This window comes from Sinocyclocheilus grahami, unplaced genomic scaffold, assembly GCF_001515645.1.
Source record: "Sinocyclocheilus grahami isolate Dianchi unplaced genomic scaffold, SAMN03320097.WGS_v1.1 scaffold188.1, whole genome shotgun sequence".
Taxonomy (NCBI): Eukaryota; Metazoa; Chordata; class Actinopteri; order Cypriniformes; family Cyprinidae; genus Sinocyclocheilus; species Sinocyclocheilus grahami.
The window spans coordinates 520705-537885 of NW_015505367.1; the positions used below are offsets into that span (position 1 = coordinate 520705).

At 38.3% G+C, this 17181-nt stretch overlaps 1 protein-coding gene across 4 annotated transcripts in view; it reads left to right on the plus strand.

The window, feature by feature from the left end:
• Window positions 1-1922: 1922 nt before the first annotated feature.
• Window positions 1923-17181, plus strand: part of dpydb (dihydropyrimidine dehydrogenase b) — a 168681-nt gene continuing 153422 nt past the window's right edge. Inside the window, exons 1-2 of one of the 4 annotated variants that reach the window (XM_016284786.1) lie at window positions 1923-2108; window positions 16123-16233. In XM_016284786.1, the coding sequence (XP_016140272.1) occupies window positions 2070-2108; window positions 16123-16233 (150 nt within the window). In that variant the 5' untranslated portion in view covers window positions 1923-2069. Of the gene's footprint in view, window positions 2155-16122; window positions 16234-17181 lie in introns of all 4 variants that reach the window. The other 3 variants (XM_016284783.1, XM_016284784.1, XM_016284785.1) reach the window with 3 other exon arrangements.

Here is a 17181-nt window from a genome sequence, read left to right on the forward strand (position 1 = left end):
AATAACATTATACCTCACTCTTAAAAATAAAGGTTCTTTATTGGCATCTATATGATTCCATGAAGAGCTTTTAACATCCATGGAACCTCTCCATTCCACAAATTCTTTATAGTGGGGAAATGTTCTTTAGATCATTAAAATGTTCACACAAAGAAAACTGTTCACTAAAAGGAATTATTTGGAGAACTCAAAGCGTTTCTTTAATGGCATTGCTGTGAAAAACCCCTTCTGGAACCATTCTTTTTAAGTGTGTTGAATATTGCATAATACCACAGCTCAGAGACATGGTAACTTGGAGTCATCAGACTTTGAACCTCAGGTTTACAGAGGAAAGAAAGAGGGGGAGGAGCCAGGGACATAGTTTTGATAAGCCACTCCCCTCACAGTGAGACTGGCTCAAAACATTTAACCCTACATTCCACTCTGGAGCCAAGAGTTTTTCATCTTTGAGTGCTCTGACACCATAAGGTATTTTGAAATATGTAATTTGACCCAAGTCATATCAATACGCAGTAAAATTATATGAACTTACCAATTATGACAACAATATTCAGATTAGATCTGAAAAATATCAGTATCATAATATGAAATAGATGAGTGTGTATCATGTACAGTTCAAAAGAATTATATCGACACTGGACTGTATATTTAAATGTGTATGTAAGCTTTATGATTATTCATAACATGAATAACATTCATAACGTGAATTAACATTCACACTTAAACAATTAATTTCGGTAACACTTTACAATAAGGTTCATTAGTTAACTACATTAGTTAACATGAACTAATAATGAACTGCACTTATACAGCGTTTATTAATCTTTGTTAATGTTAATTTCAACATTTACTAACACATTATTAAAATCTTGTTAACATCAGTTAATGCACTGTGAACTAACATGAACTAACAATGAACATCTGTATTTTTATTAACTAACGTTAGTGAAGATTAGTAAATACAGTAACAAATGTATTGCTCATGGTTAATGCGTTAGTTTATACATTAATGTTTAACTAATGAACCTTATTGTAAAGTGTTACCTTAATTTCAAACTGTAATATAAAAATCATATGAATTCATGAGATTAATGACATATATATGTTACCCTGAACCACAAAACCAGTAATTAGTAGCACGGGTATATTTGTAGCAATAACCAACAAGACATTGTATGGGTCAAAATTATAAATTTTTCTTTTATGCCGAAAATCATTAGGATATTACATAAAGATCATGTTCCTTGAAGATATCTTGTAAATTTCCTACCATAAATATATCAAAACTTAATTTTTGATTAGTAATATGCATGGCTAAGAACTTCATTTGAACAACTTTAAAGGAGATTTTCTCAATATTTTGATATTTTTGGACCCTCAGATTCCAGATTTTCAAATAGTTTTATCTCGGCCAAATATTGCCCCATCCTAACAAACCATACATTAATGCAAAGCTTATTTAATCAGCTTGATGTATGTATTCAGCTTGATGTATAAAATGTATAAAATAGTTTTAAAATATTGACCCTTATGACTGGTTTGGTGGTCCAGGGTCACATATGTATAAATGGAAATATTAAAATATGTAAATTATTCATGTAAACAGTTTATTTTTTATACATAAACTGTATAGATAGATAGATAGATTTATACAATTAGATATTGTATGTATTTAATTAAATATTGAAAACAGGGGTTATAAAATCAACACGTGCACGTGCAGCCAAGCCTTATACCCTCCATGAAACTTTGACCCTCTGAATTTCGTCTGTTTTCGGAATCTACCATTTCACCTAACTACTTAAATGTTGGCCGTTCGTGTAAATTTAAAAAGAAATGAATAGGGTGAAAAGAGACAGAAGATGTGAGCACAGGTGGTTTAAGAATAGCACTTTATCATGTCTGCGTCAATACAAAGTTCACAGCTGCTGCTGAGGTGAGTTGTGATCGGTGACATAATGGACTAGTCGCGTGTTTTTAGAGCGTGTGCTTAGATCTGCTGGAGTCGAGCGCTCTCGAGTCTCTATAACGGAGGAGAGATCGGATCACAATACTGCAGATCGGACATAATGGCTACAATGCTGAGCAAAGAATTGCCGGATATCGAGGTAAAGCGGCATGCATAGTGCATCTGAGCTCTGTATATTTCGTTCGGTAAGACGTTTTTACACACTCATCTGTTGCTAGACTTTTTTTGGGCACGTGTCCATGTTTTAAAGTCAGGTAAGATGATTTGTGTGGGAGACTGCGAGAGAAAACTTTGAAAGTTGCACTGTTTTGCATAACACAGACACATCGAAAGAAGAAAAATAGGCGAATAAATGAAAATAATGCTTGATTTTAATAAAACAAAAATCTGAACTTTAATATTATACTTGTTCAGTATATTTGATTTCAACCTAATTTTAATTGTTTATTGCACAGCATTAAGATATTTATGATAATGATGATTATATTATTATGAATTATGATTTAGCACTAAATGTTGGTCCATTTACAGTTTTCATAAGATAATTTTCTTCTCCAGTCTTTAATATTTACGCTTGAATGACAGTTAAAATCCTTCTGAATGTTTTAAAAGGTTAAAAGGTGGAGATGAATAAAAGGTCAAATGAGTAAGTTTTTTTTTTTAACATGGCCTTGTGAGCTGCTAGGAAGAGATTTCAGGACCTTGGACAGGGACTCGTTCAGCAGCTCTCAGTAGCTGTTCAACACTGATGAAGCCATAATTAGCAGCTTAATGAAAATGCACAGTTCCAATTTAAGGATCATTTCCTCCAGATAAACAAGTGTACAGTCACATATGTTCCACAATTTCATCTGATGTACAATGCACTTTGGAGACAACAGGCCCATTGATTAGTGAGCAGTGCATGATTGATGGCCTACTTTTTTTCTTTTTTTTCTTTTTAGATTTCAAAGCAGTAAACGTTATTTTTAAATCATGTTTTGTTTCTGTCAAGTGCAGTTAAGTAAGCAGGTTGCTAATTTAGAGGTTAAATTAGTCTAGAAAATCAGAGGCATTAAATGTTTTTTAAAGAATTCATGTCCCCGAATTAAAATCAATTAACCTAATCAAAACATAAGAAGGCATAATCGTTGTAATTTTGTTCCTTTTGAAATGATGCTTCAATTCAGGCCTGTTCTTAACTTTAGTGTCTCTATATTTCCAGTATTAGTTCCTGCTGTCCGTAGCGTTTGCCATGTTTGATCTAGCATTAGCACATCTGATTTACATGGATCTTATCTATTAGTGGCAAGCCTAAGAGAAACGGTCTTCTTTATGATGTCTTGGTATGCACAGCACACACCGGATGACATCTCTGCTCAGGTGAGATAAAGCTTTCTCTTTTAATTTGAGCAGATATGGGCATTGACTTTCATAGAGAAAATAGAACTGTTACTGACGACTCTCATTAGCATTTCTATTCATGAGTGTTATGACTATGGCAACGTGACCTTGGCGTGCAGAGTGCACTTAAAACGTGCTCTAAACGACTCCTGTCTGCCACTGAAAATACCTCACTAAATGTCATAATAATGGCTGTCCGTGGGGCAATTAAATTGGCCATTCATTTTGGCAGTGCTGTCAGACGTCTCATTTTAATATCCTGCTTTTCCGAGAGCACTAAATGTGTGCCTTTGTGTGTTCTCACGGATTCATTAAAAAATCCTCCGGGATGGCCATCAGTGTTCGTTAAAAACCAGATTAATGTGGCCGCTTACACAAAGGGCTACGGCTTTTTATGGAAGGCCCCGAACCCCAACAATGACCACTTCCTGATAGCGAGTCAAGTACCGTGATAGAAAATTGTCGACTTAAAAGCCAAAATTGCAATATGAACGTTATGAAAGTCCCATTAGCTGACAGACATCCATATCATGGATGTCAAAGTCAGATGCTGTACCTGCTGGAGCTTTTATCCATGCCGTAAAAAAAAGCAGTGCTTTTCGCGTTCAGTAGGAAACTTGGGAACATTTATAATCCAGTAATGGTCTGCGATTACATGCGGTGCTTACCAAGACATTGGCCTCATGACATATGCTACTGATGTAAGTCCTTACGTAAATGGTTACATAGTGATTGCACAAGGTAGATACACTGCTCTCCGTCAGGGATGCAAAAGTGTGTACTTGTTTAAAACAGATTAGTTAGGAAGGAGGAGCTTTTTTTCTTTTTGAACAACTGCATTTAGTGTGTTTACTAAGGCTGATACATAAACAGATCAAATACTTGAGTAATATTCATTTTTTAGATCTAAAGATACCAGAATTTAACAAAACAATTTGACAAGACTTTAGTATAGGGACCAATTCTCAGTTTCTTATTAGCATGCCTATTATTAACATATTGTTGTTTATTAGTACTTATAAAGCACATATTCTGCATGACCATAGTTAATAGCGAGAATTGGACCTTAAAATAAAGTGACCAACAATTTTAATAATTTTATGATGCAAATTAAATTAAAATAAGATAGATATTTTCAGATTAGAATGATCTCTAAGACTGGAGTAATGACTGCTGAAAATGTATTTGCCATCACATAAATAAATTAAATTCAATATATATATATATATATATATTCAAATGGAGTACAGTTATTTCCAAATGAAAACTTTTCACACTTTTTTTACTGTATTTTTTACTGTATTTTGGATCAAATAAATGCTGGCTTGGTGAGCATAAGTCACTTCTTTCAAAAATAAAAACATTAAAAATTGTAGTTATTAAAACAAAAAATTCACCACTAATATAGTGAATAATGGTTTGAGAACTGTATATTAAATGTTTATAGGCTTTGATTATTCATTAAATTAACATTTCCCATAAATGAATAATTATAATATCTTTGATATTAAAATAAAATACAATTTATATGAATGAATTAATACTAGATAGATAGATAGATAGATAGATAGATAGATAGATAGATAGATAGATAGATAGATAGATAGATAGATAGATAGATGGAAGCATAGGTGGCACTATATATTACTACCCTATGAAATTCTTGCAAATTGTATGTATAGAAAAGATACCAGAATTCAACAAAACAAAACATTCTTTATCATTAAATGTTCAGAATGTTCAGACCTTCAGAAAAAAATCCTGTTGTGTAACAAAATGTGTTTGAATGAACATTGATGAGCCAGCAACCCTTCAGCTTGGGTTATCATACTGTCATCCACTCAACCAGTTCATGACCCTAAGTCAATGATTAACCCGGGCACAAGTGAATGGTATTAAGAAATCTGTTCACAAACACCCCATTCCGAACCTTTGAACAACATGACAGGCCTCTCATCTGGAACACAGGATTTTGGTCTGCCCTGTTACACTTTCTTTAGTTTGAAATAATAATTTCAATAATTTAGAGTCTGGACAGAATACAGGGTTTAGTTGTTTAAACACATTCAACATGTTAAGACCATGTCTTGAGAACTATTCTGACAAACTAGCACATAGCCAAGTGCTTTTCTTACTTTTTGGATTCACATCAGACCAATCTAACAATCACATTGTTCATTGGACTGAGGGATTTAAGAGCAGGGACAATTCAACCAAAATGTAGTCATCTGAATGTTGCTCCAAACTTGTTTGACTTTCTTTCTTTTGTGGAACATTAGTGAAGATATTTTGAAAAATGCCTCATTGTTTTTTTGCCCATACACTAGTCAGTTGGGGTCTTGGACCCCACAAAAATATTCTTCAATATAGCTTTAATGAACCTTTTCAGGAATGTTTAATACATTTTTGCATAAAATCATGTGAAGAATGTGTGAACATGGTTGGTCAAAAGCATAGTAAGCCTCTCACAGATGCCTAGCCGGTAATCGGAAGTGCTTTTCTGTGTGAATCAGCTCCATATCACTCATTACAGTCTCTGAAACCAGAAGAGAAGCTTCAGGAGACCTTTAGCTGAGCAAGATGATGTTGATGCCAAATGATCTGTATTGCTCTCTATAATTATGTTACAGGACTAAATGATATTCTGGGCTTGTGCTGAACATTGATGGGCTGCTGGAGCGCTGTGGCTTCATTTCAGCTATGGAGAATCAATTCCTGTATTGATTTCAGGCAAAAAGACTAGGCAAGAATCTCTGTAGATTGTGTTTAACTATTCCGCCTTAGGGAGGGAGGGAGGGGGCTGTGTTATGAAAGATGAAGTGTGCTTTGGAAAGGGGTCAAGTTGCCTACATTGAGATCATTGCATAAATGCTTTTAGTTATGAATTTGCCCTTTTTCTGCATCTGGATGATGTTTCATTAGTCTTAATTATAGCAGAGAACACACCTGAACTCATATAGACAGAGACAAAAGCTTGCTATTATGTGGACTCTATGGTCTGGGTTGGTGCTGCCGTTTATAAATTTCCCATTTAAAAGTTCACATTGAAACTCACATTGGGGTTCAAAATCTAATTTAAAACTTTGCTTAAACATAAGGTTTTAGGACTTTGACAAAAATGTAAAACAATAAATAAATAAAAGAAGATAATAAAATAAGAAAGAATAAAATAAATAAGATATATTGAATAATTCTACATGTGTAATTTATCATGTGAATCCAGGCAGATGTTCTTCCACTGAAGATCAAGATGTATATCATTAAATATAAATTATACTTCAATAAAAAATAATAATTTTATTCAGTAACAATGCTGAACATGACAGTAAAAACATTCATAATGTTACAAAAGATTTGTATCACAGATAAATGCTTTTAAATATTCTATATATTCTAGCAACATATTTTTTTTACAAAAATCAATAAATTTGAAAATTTGAAAAACATTTTAAAATATATTCAAATAGAAATTAGGTATTTTAAATTGTAATAACGTGTCATAATATTATTGTTTTTAATGTATTTTGGATCAAATACTTGCTACATTGGTGAGTATATGATGCTTCTTTTGAAAACATTGAAAAATCTATATGGAAGCTAAAAATGGAAGCAGATTCAAAAATAGACTTACTTCAAGCGAATTTCAATGGGGCTGTATATATATTACACCCTATGAAAGGCTTGCAGAATCCTTATGATGGACATCAGACAACAAAATTTGCTATCATTTGATCATATTCACTACTCTGGATAGGGAGCAGATTTTGCTTACTTTGGCAGGAAAAAAAGCCAGTATTGATTTGTTGTCTCAGTGGATCACTATGACCAGCAGAGAGTGATAAAGCCAGTCTTCAGAGCTCACCCTCTGGAAATGAAACACAGCACATCACATGCTGCTTAAAATGCCTTCTCTTTCTTGCCAAAGCCTGGCATGTTTTAATGATATGTATACACTTGATCTTCAGTGTGCGATTCTGCTTTGATTTCATTCTGTTGAATTCCACAGCTTTATTTTCATCTCGAGGCTGTGGTGTTTTGAGAGGAGAAACCTACCTCCCGGAAGAAACTCAAACCTTGCTGACATTTTAAAACAGGTTTTATTTCAAGCAACAAAGCGATGTACCCTCTTGTGAACAGAGTTCAATCTCATGAAGGATTACTGTATATATGTAGTAAAAGAAAACCCATAACACCTCCCCAATTACCTTACTACCTTTAGAAGTGAATACACAAAAAGCAATAACTACGCAGAGCGACCCTCAGTTTGGTCATAAAAATGGGCTCACACTTTCATTTCCATCTTTGTTCCACTAAAAGCCTATTTGACATGAAATAGACTATGATTTCCATCTAGAGCTTGTTTAACCATCACAGAGGGACTTTAGAAGCGATATTGATCTCTTCTTATATAGATCTTTTCTTCTTGTGGATGTGTTTCCCCTACACAATATTGATCTAATTGGCAAAGGTGCACAATGTTTTTCATTGCTTACAAGAAACAGCTTTCACTCTAAAATCAAGTCACTCTGAACATACAGGGCATGTTTCTGTTCTGGCCTTGATTAAGTGTTCTTTTTTTATTATTAATGCATGTTTGTTTTTCCTTTTCCGGCTCTATGTGGACTGTGCGCCACTGAGTTTGCCGTCCATAGATTTCCAAATCTGTTCATCTGCGACTGGTCAAACACGGCTTAACTCGCTCATTATTACTTCTGCTTCTCAGACTGAGCCTATTATAGCAAATAAACAGTAGCTTGACTGACTCGGTCCCAGCAAGGAACAATACTCTGCAAACCTAATGTTTTTTGTAATTTCTGTGAGACATGAAATGAATGAAAACAAACAAGATTTCCTTTAAACAACACTATTTAGAATTGTAAATTCCATCTAGTTTAAGCTGTACTAAAATAGACAAACTAAATGCCACAGACTATATGCCGAAAGGTTATATGATCGAAGTTGTGTTTTTCTTTTTAAAGTGAAACTGATTCGCATTATTCAACAGTCAGATATTCCCTAAATATTTGCCATCACACTAATAAACAACAAAATCTGGCTAAAACTGAAATGCTACTTTCATGACTCTGCAGCTCTGACGCAGGATAGTATGCACAAAATCACAAACAAGTGCAACTGGTGACATCTCACTTTTTTTAGTTATCGATTTTATTGAAAATGTCCTCAAAAGGACTTCAGAATTAATATTACTCTAATATTGTAATGTGATTGTTTTATTGTTACTCTATTGTTAAGAGTGCTTGTCAAAATTCCGGGAGTGAATTATAGATATTTTGCCAACAGACAGCTGCTTGGTTGTAACTGTTGTAACACCTTTTAAATGTCTGTAAAAATGTAATAATAATAAAAAAAAAACATGGCAGTAGAACGCTGTGTGGTTTGAAAGCAACTTCTGTAGCTGCGTTTCCATCAACCTTCAAATTGTGGAAATTGAAATTTTTGAATAGAAAATACACCCAATGGAAACACATCAATATCACAAAAACGTTTTTATGCTCGCATGTGTAATGGTCTGTGTCGACGAACACAAGCTTGAAGGCTTGCAGTATTTAATAAATCCACACAGGTTAATCAAGAAAGGGAAGGCAGGTGACACATACACATCAATGTTAACTTAAGAGGATCCGGGGATCCGGAAGGCCACGGTGGAGCCGGAGTGACAGAGGACCAAGTTGGAGCCGGAGGGAAGGAGGAGCCTGACAGAGCCAGAGGGAAGGAGGGATGAGGCGCAGCCGGAAGATTGGAGTCCCGAGGCAACAGATGGTCGACAACTGACCAAGGCAGAGCCGGAGGGACGAGGGAGCCCGGCGGAGCCAGTGGACTGATGGTCCACGGCGGAGAGGAGGGAGCTAGGAGCCATTGTGGAGCCACTGGGTCGAAGGGCCGAGGCGGAGTCCAGGACTCAGAGGCTGAAGGCGGAGACAAGGGACGCTCCAGCCATGACGCCGATGGAGACTGGCAGACCCACGGCAATCCCACCGCACAGATGGTGGGCTGAGGGTGAGCAGAGGGAGGAGACAGCGGCAGAGGGGCTGAAGCAGCAGGGAAGACAGGAGGAGGCAGGAGAGGGAGGGTGGGTGGGAGTTCAGAATGTTAGGGGGGCTTAGGGACGGTGTGTGGGACACCACATGGCCACTCCCAGCACTGGGAGCACCAGTGACAGGGTAACGACCTTCGTGGTCGTTATCATACACTCAGACATTTTCGGGCAGACAGACAGTTCATAAATGGCCTCCATGGCCGTAACAGGACAGGCAGATGATGACGGAAGACTGGGTACTTCAGAAAAAAATCTAATAAATCTCCAGTGTCCTGCCTTAGCTCACCCTCAGCGGTGGTGCAGTGGGCGGGGCATTCCTCCATTCCCTCGCGCTCCACTTTCTCATCCACCGTCGCGTGCATTATAGCCGGCTCTCACACCTGGTCAGACTTCGTATGAGGCTCTGGCTCCTGGGTGATCCTTAGCTCTGTCGCTCTCATTGGTGATGGCTCGTCGGTCGTGGCGGGCGCTGGCTCTCTGTCTGCGGTGGGCTCAGGCTGATGCTCTGCGCAGCGGTGATGGCTGGCTGGGCTCTGGTTCTGGAGTGGGGCTGGCGTTGTCGTCCGCTGGTCCTATGGTCATGGACGATCCACATGACACCAGCACCCACTTGACATAGTCCGCAAAACTCCCTCAAGGACCCTTCCCGTTCAACTGCGCACATGTGGTGGTGTTCAGTCCGGTGTGCAAAAATGTGCAAAAGCAGTCATCCGGGAAGGCAGTCAGATGTGCTAGACCGAGGAATTCCTCCAAGTGTTTCTCTAGGGAGCGGTTCCCCTGTTCCAGGCAAAGCAGGTTAACGGCGGAAAAAAGAAACAAAACAGACAGGTCAAAAAACAGAAATTAAATAAAAACACAAACACAGTGCTTTCACTTGTTCGGTCAGGTCTTCTGTAACGGCCTGTGTCGACGAACACACACGAAGATGAAGGCTTACAGTCTTTAATAAATCCACATAGGTTAATCCAGAAAGGGAAGGCAGGTGACACATCAGAATCAGAATCAGAATGAGCTTTATTGCCAGGTATGTTTACACATACGAGGAATTTGTTTTCGTGACAGAAGCTTCCACAGTGTAACAGAATGACAGTGACAGAACAAAAAAACACAGATAATAAAAAATAAAAATAAAATAAAAAATAGAACAAGTAAAATAAGGAATAAAAAATATACAAATCGACAATTGTATGTACAGGTATATAACAATAGACAGTTGTATGTACAGGTATATTATGTGCAAATTGAAATGTAGACTGAGTATGTGTGTTAGATAAATAAGTGTATGAGTGAATAAATAGTGTGTGTTCCACAGTTATTGTCAAGTGTTCATGAGATGGATGGCCTGAGGGAAGAAACTGTTCCTGTGTCTGGCCGTTCTGGTGCTCAGAGCTCTGTAGCGTCGACCAGATGGCAACAGTTCAAAGAGGGAGTGTGCTGGATGTAAGGGATCCAGAGTGATTCTGCCAGCCCTTTTGCTCACTCTGGACGAGTACAGTTCTTGGAGAGAAGGGAGGGTTGTACCAATGATTCACTCAGCAGTCCGGACTACCCTCTGTAAACACAAAGCCCTCCGCCGCGGGTCTTACCTCCCTCGACGCGAGCTCTGTCCGCTCGATAGCATGTCAGCTGATCGAGATGAATAGCGCAGTGCGGAACGCTGTTGTTGAGCCATGTTTCCGTGAACACAAAAACACAACAGTCTCTTACAGTCTTCTGAGTTGAGCGTAGTAGTCGGTTGTAGTCCGGTTTATTGTCCAAAGAGCGTACGTTAGCCGGTACGATGGTGGGGATAGCCGGCTTGTGTGGGTTAGCCGCTAGCTTACCCCTCTTCTGCTTCCTCTCGAGCGCTTGTGGCGCCTCCGCTGTGGGCGAGATACAGTAGTGGGGGTCGGTGATGGTGTGGGCCTCCGGAGCAGACCAAGATCCCGCAGCTCTTCGGCGTGCGCAGAGTTTAACTCTAAAAATGTGGTTCTGCCGACATCGAGCAGAAACTCACGACTATATGCGCGCTTAGAAACAAATAGACGCGACGAATGCATACAAAAACACTGCGACTCACAAGACAAAAAACACGAAAACACCTTTCTGTCGGGAGAGAGAGCGAAGAAGACGTTCAGCTCGTTCAGCAGGGAGATGGTGCTGTCACAGGTGCGTGGTGGGGGCTTGTAGTCCGTAATGGTCCAGGAGGATAGTGTGAACGCGCCGCCATCTTGGTTATAATATCAGTGCTTTATTAACATACACATCAATGTTAACTTAAGACCCGACAAACTCAAACTGCACAGACACCAATTTAAATAGACAGACCAAACAAGGATAATTAACAAGACACAGCTGAACCTAATGATGAAATCAAATCAATAACCATGACAACGGGAAAAGAAAACAAACTGAGAATCCAAACTAACAAAACTGTGACAGCATGAGGTGGTTTTTCAGGCAATTAGAAAAAATAATATTTCTCAAAACTGCAATGGAAACAGTTTTTTTTTTTTTTTTGCATTTACAGGTCATCTGGTTTATGTAAAAGTCACATGATCATTCTTTAATGTAATATAACCTCCAAAAAAAAAAACACCTCATACAGGGCTGCTCTCAAGTTTAAGGGGTTTTCTTTACCATAACCCCTTATTTACACTGCATGCGTCTGCACACGCCATTTCAGAAACTTCCCAGAAGTGGTTTTCCACATTGCTTCGCTAAAGATACATGTCTCCCTTCATCTCCTTCGATTAAAAATAATGGCTAGTGCGGTGGCTGTGATATACGTAAACCAACCAACATCAGACAGACACCAATTTAAATAGACAGACCAAACAAGGATAATTAACAAGACACAGCTGAACCTAATGATGAAATCAAATCAATAACCATGACAACGGGAAAAGAAAACAAACTGAGAATCCAAACTAACAAAACTGTGACAGCATGAGGTGGTTTTTCAGGCAATTAGAAAAAATAATATTTCTCAAAACTGCAATGGAAACAGTTTTTTTTTTTTTTTTGCATTTACAGGTCATCTGGTGTATGTAAAAGTCACATGATCATTCTTTAATGTAATATAACCTCCAAAAAAAAAAACACCTCATACAGGGCTGCTCTCAAGTTTAAGGGGTTTTCTTTACCATAACCCCTTATTTACACTGCATGCGTCTGCACACGCCATTTCAGAAACTTCCCAGAAGTGGTTTTCCACATTGCTTCGCTAAAGATACATGTCTCCCTTCATCTCCTTCGATTAAAAATAATGGCTAGTGCGGTGGCTGTGATATACGTAAACCAACCAACATCAGTCACCATGACTTATTGCGAGAGAAAAAAATAACGTTTTAGTCACATAACATCGGTTAATGGAAATGCCGTCATTTTGCAATAGTTTTTTTATCAACATTTATAAAATATTGCAAAAGTTTTGCACAAATCTGTAATGGAAATGTGAGCTTCAAATCTCTGCACTATTGATAATTTGTTAAAAATGCTTTTATCACCTTCTAGTAAGGTTACAAAAGAATGTCAACTTAAGTCAGTATTTCATGTCCATATTTATTCGGCAAATAGCCATGTAATAAGTAATGCTGTCAGCCTATCAGCATCCAGCGTAGACTTCCTGTTGAAGTTTATTTTTTTGATAATGGCCGGCTGACGGTTTCGTTACTGCAGTTGTTACTCTTTATGAAATGTTAGGAGATTTAACAACAATTATGGTGAGAATTCTTTAATGAGCAGTCAGTGCTGTCACTCATCCCTTGTAGAATAAAATTATAATAAAAGATAAAAATAAGTTTCATGCAAGACCTACCTTTCCAGCTCAGTGCTCTATACCCCCAACAAAACTAAGAATGATTTACACATGCTACATATTAATAGTGCTATCAATAATTTATCACTCTATGCTTCTAAGGGTAAATGGAAAGCCTGTAAGGACTGTTTCCTACATCTCACTTTATTTGCTGTCAAACATATTTCTTCTGAAAGTTTTGTAGCATAAAATGACAATTTGTTTAGGAAACAGTGCATGACTGATTATAAACCGTATTAATTGGACAAATATTCACACAGATAATTCACAAGAGTCATCACAGCATTCAAATATCACATCAGGAATTTCCGTCAATGTCCTTTTTTGGGTGAAGGTTTTACTGACACCTGGCTTATGGGCTAGAATGCCAAATTGACTTATTTCAATTTGCTCTTGGCCTCCTGTTCTGGCCTTTGTCAGATAGTGTTTCAGCACAGTGAAATGATTGTGGACATGGTATTCTTTTACACTACGAAGAGCATGAAATTGGTATTAGTGTGATCGTAATGGTTGCTTCTCTCTCACTTGTTCTCTTCTCCCTCAGTAAACTGCCTGTTAATTGTGTTTGCCATTAAAAGATCCCACACTGGTGCCTGCCTTCAGCTCCTCGACTGTGATGGGGTGATTTGACTGGCAGGCGTGAAGGTGCTGTGCGTATTTGAAATGAAGGTTGCTCCTGAATCAAATGATGATGGTCCCCATCATGACTCTCATTTCACACTTTACTGTTTCAGTCAGACCCCTCTTTATTGGCCCCACTGCACTGGCGTTCTAATCAGTGTTGTCACAGATGGCTTTGAAGGACCTTGACTTGAGTGTGCTTTGTAGTTCATATCAATGTTTTAAAATACTTTCATGTTTGTGGAACACAAATGCATGATTATCTTTGCTTTTTCTTCATTTGTGCTGAAGAGCTAGTAATGTTATTCAGTGTTGGGTACTTCAGTGTTACTTTTAACTGTAATGTGTTGCAATATTGAGAGGAAAAATACATTTTATAGAAAAGTAATGCATTAAGTTACTTTTGTATCACTGTCAGTTGACTGAGAGTAGAAGGGCATGGCTTGCAGGCATTTTTTTATTTCAGAAGTGCTATTTTTGGCATGCTTATCACCAAAAATATATTGTATGCAATGATATATAGGGAATACTAGGGAAAAAATATTTTATTATTGTTACACAGAACTCACAAGGTACAATGTGTAATGTCCCAATGCGTATGTATGCATAGATAGATAGATATTAAATATAGTTATGCTCCATTCAATTTTTTTTTCTTCACAGTTTGTCCTATATATCATTCCATGCATTCTATTTGTCAGTACAATATATATATTTAAAAATACTACATTATTTAGGGTAACACGGTGTAAGAAGGGGTAACTTAGCCCCCACCTTAGATTTTTCTTTTGGCCTAAGATGGCACAAAATCACATCTCAAAACTTTTGATGAATGTCTTCATTATTTTAATTTTGCCTTTTCATCTCAATATCAACATTTGTGAGATTTAGTCAGTTTAAACAGTTTTTAGGTTAATTGATCTAATTTTGTGTCTCTGGAAAATATCTGTTTACTTTCCCAAACATTCATTTTGCCATTAATTTTAATAATCCATTGAGATTTTTGTTTGCACAAGGAGTCTGACATCAGCCAGTGCTCCACACAGATTTGATCTCATCATCATCCAGTCTGTCTGGAATGACATGAAGAAACAGAACAAAATCAAGAAGATCTATTTATGACATTATTTTTGACAGCATCCTCATTTTACAGCATTTTTACACAAGCGCCTAAAACTTTTAACAGTACTGTAGCTTTGCAGGTAGGTTTCTTGAAGCATCTTGGAGACGTTGCCGCAGTTCTTCTGGATTTAGTCTGTCTCAGTTTGTTCTGTTTCTTCATGTCATTCCAGACTGGATGATGATGAGATCAAATCTGTGTGGAGCACTGGCTGTTGTCAGACTCCTTGTGCAAACAAAATCTCACTGGATTAATACAATTAATGGCAAAATGAATACTGATATTTCTTACTGACACACTACAGCAAAAGATAGAAATAACTGACTTAAAACCATTTTTTAGCTGGAGAAAATACTAGTGTTCTAATAATTTTGGCCACCGCTGTGTATATATATATATATATATATATATACAGTGGGGCAAAAAAGTATTTAGTCAGCCACCAATTGTGCAAGTTCTCCCACTTAAAAAGATGAGAGAGGCCTGCAATTTTCATCATAGGTATACCTCAACTATGAGAGACAAAATGAGAAAAAAAATCCAGAAAATCACATTGTAGGATTTTTAAAGAATTAATTGGTAAATTCCTCGGTAAAATAAGTATTTGGTCACCTACAAACAAGCAAGTTGCCCAGCGACAGCCCCAAAACATTACTGCTCTAGAGGAGATCTGCATGGAGGAATGGGCCAAAATACCAGCAACAGTGTGTGAAAACCTTGTGAAGACTTACAGAAAACGTTTGACCTCTGTCATTGCCAACAAAGGGTATATAACAAAGTATTGAGATGAAATTTTGTTATTGACCAAATACTTATTTTCCACCATAATTTGCAAATAAATTCTTTAAAAATCCTACAATGTGATTTTCTGGATTTTTTTTTCTCATTTTGTCTCTCATAGTTGAGGTATACCTATGATGAAAATTACAGGCCTCTCTCATCTTTTTAAGTGGGAGAACTTGCACAATTGGTGGCTGACTAAATACTTTTTTCCCCCACTGTATATAATATATACAGTACATAGCATGCTTCAGTTTTAACAGCATTTAACAACGTATCATAATAGTTTATGTAAATTGTGTAGATGCATACTTTATTTGTTCTGCAATGATCTTGTATTGATTGAACCTTTGAACTTTTAACAATCTTGATTATGTGTAATTGTTCTTCAGAGTATCCTTGCCTTGAACCCAAGGGTGAAGACTCACGCAAATCTCCATTCCACTGCCTCTAAGAAGAACGAGAAGAAGCACTGGAAGAGAAACCCAGATAGGAGCTGTGATGTGAGTAAACAAAGACAAATTCTTCTCACAGGCTGCCTGAAATAACGTTTCGGTTACGTATGGTAACCCTCGTTCCCTGAAGGAGGGAACGGAGACGTCACATCGGATGACCGACGTATTGGGATCTCGCTAAGAGAGACAAATCTACTTGAAGTGAAAACTAAACGAGCCAATGCACATTGGCATGCGATTATTGCATCCAGCTGCTGCTGATCACAGCGAGAGTATAAGTAGGCAGCAGATGCAGCGCATATTCAGGTTTTTGCTGAGGAGCCGAGCCGGTGACCCGGCCGCTCAGCTGTGGTACAGGAGCTGTAGCGACGGGACGTCCTCCTTCAGGGAACGAGGGTTACCATACGTAACCGAGACGCTCCCTTTCAGTCTGTCACTCTTGACGTCACGTCGGATGACCGACGAATTGGGATCCCTAACAAAGGGCCACAGGTACTGCCCCCTTCCAGTGTCCTGTGGAAGCCACCTGCGCTCCTACTTTTTGGCGTAGGCCAGGGCTTGCACAAGAGGACCAGCTACTGCTGCTGCTATGGCACTACCCAATGAGTAAGACTGGATAACACTGGGAAAACGTACCAATTCGCCCTGCCGGGTGGAGGCGGTATTAGGACACAACTGCATTGCAACCAACTGCTCCACCGGGGGGACCCCCGTATACCCCCTAGCTGCACCACCGTCGAGGGTGGTGAGGGAGGAGGAACCAGCAGATCGGTTTCCGGCAGTAAAAGGTGCCGTCCATGACCTGGTTAGCCCCTCATGCACTTCCGGGAAGAAAGGAACCGAGGCGGGCACTGAGAACCAGCGCTGACCACCCCGAAGAACCAATCATCCAACCTTGAGGGCTCGGGACACGATGGAAGTCTCCACTCGAGCCCTACCCCTACGGCAGCCCGGGAAAGCATAGCCGTTATTTCCGGATCTGATTCAGGCATTGCT